At 49.3% G+C, this 1,762-nt stretch overlaps 1 protein-coding gene across 1 annotated transcript; it reads right to left on the minus strand.

Moving 5' to 3' along the window:
* Positions 1-406: 406 nt before the first annotated feature.
* On the minus strand, positions 407-1,507 carry LOC138897312 (uncharacterized). Its single transcript, XM_070183275.1, has 2 exons — positions 1,191-1,507; positions 407-1,037 (listed from the first exon to the last, which is right to left on the minus strand). The coding sequence occupies exons 1-2, from the start codon at positions 1,505-1,507 to the stop codon at positions 407-409; spliced, it is 948 nt and encodes a 315-aa protein (XP_070039376.1).
* Between the last annotated feature and the right edge of the window lie 255 nt (positions 1,508-1,762).

Here is a 1,762-nt window from a genome sequence, read left to right on the forward strand (position 1 = left end):
CCAACCATCTGTTGGGCCTTCAACTATGAAATCACCCTGCTGGGAACATAATCTAGAGAACCGCTCCACTCGATCCTTGGCAACCCCGGCATCGCCAATGTCACGGTCTTAGCGTGAGAATCTAGAATAGCATGACATGGAGACAACAAATCCATACCCAAGATCACGTCAAAATCAACCATACTAAGCAATAAGAGATCAACTCTAGTCTCCAATCCCTCAATAGTCACTATACTTGACCGATATACACGGTCCAAAACAATAGTATCTACATGAACAGATGAAGCTAAGGACTCAGGGGTCATATTCAGGTAACGAGAAAAATATGATGATACATACGAGTAAGTGGAACCGGGGATAAATAATACAGAAGCATCCTTGTGGCATATTGAGACAATACATTTGATCACTGTGTCTGAAGTACAGCATCTGGCCTGGAAAGAATAGCATAGAATTGAGCTTGACTGCCACTTGATCGACCTACCCTTCTTGGGCGACCTCTAGCTGCCTGAGCCCTACCCCGAGCTAGTTGGGCGAGTGGTGAAGTAACTGGTGCTGAAGTCATGGCCTGACTCCTATGCTGAGCTGGACCTCCCATAAGGCGGGGATAAAACTTCTTCAAATGACCCAACTCTCCACACTCGAAGCACCCCCCTCTCGGAAAATGGTGGAAAATACTGAGGCAGGCCCGAGAACCAGAATAACTACTAGAAGAACCTGATGCAGATGATCCATAAGCTGAAGGTGCACAAGATGAACTCTGAACTGGGAGAGAATTAAGAGATGACTGACCCAGTCTAGCATTGTATGAACCATGGCTGAATGATGCGCCACGATGAACATGATGAGACATCTGAGTGGGCCTATAAGGAAGACCCCTGCTATGGTAGGATTGTCCCCCATAAGGAACACCACTGAAACCACCCGAACCATGAGTCCTCTTGGTATCCCTCTCCTCACGCTCCTGACTAAGAACCATCTCTAGCCGCCGAGCAATATCAACCACCTCGTCGAACGTAGCACCTGATACACTCTCCCTAATCATAATAAAATGGAACTAATAGTAGAGGCCATCAATGAACCTCATAATCCTCTACCTCTCAGTGGGAACCAACCAAACTGCGTGACGAGCCAACTCTGAAAACCTCTTCTCATACTGGGTCACAGACATGCCATCCTGATGTACCTACTCGAACTGTCTGCGCAGCTCATCCCTGCGGGTCTGTGGCACACACTTCTCCAAGAAGAGAACGGGGAACTCATGCCATATAAGTGGTGCTGCACCGACTGGCCTGCACCTCTCATAAGCATCCCACCATCTGAAGGCAACCCCAGTAAACTGAACAGTAGTGAACGAGACCCCAATGGTCTCCAGAATACCCGCCGTGTGAAGAATCCGATGGCACCTATCCAAGAAGTCATGGGCATCCTCTGACTCAGCCCCACTGAATGATGGAGGCTGGAGCCTCCCAAATCTCTCTAGTCTCCTTTGCTCATCATCAGTCATAACGGGACCCACCTGGGTCTGAGCAACTACAATCAACTGGGCTGGTAGTACCCCCGGTGTCTGAAGTGTCTACATCACCTGCTCTGGAGTACGGGCGAGTCTGAGTACCTTCCCCGCCCTGTGAAGTGGTTGGCGCATTTTGAATACAGTCAAAATCTGAGCCAAAGCCTCCTAAAGGCCTGGAATCACAATTGGCACATCTGGTGCCTGAGATGGCCCTACTGGCTCAACCACATCTGGAACCTGGCCCTGAGG

The sequence above is a fragment of the Nicotiana tomentosiformis genome, chromosome 8 (assembly GCF_000390325.3).
Source record: "Nicotiana tomentosiformis chromosome 8, ASM39032v3, whole genome shotgun sequence".
NCBI classification, from domain to species: domain Eukaryota; kingdom Viridiplantae; phylum Streptophyta; class Magnoliopsida; order Solanales; family Solanaceae; genus Nicotiana; species Nicotiana tomentosiformis.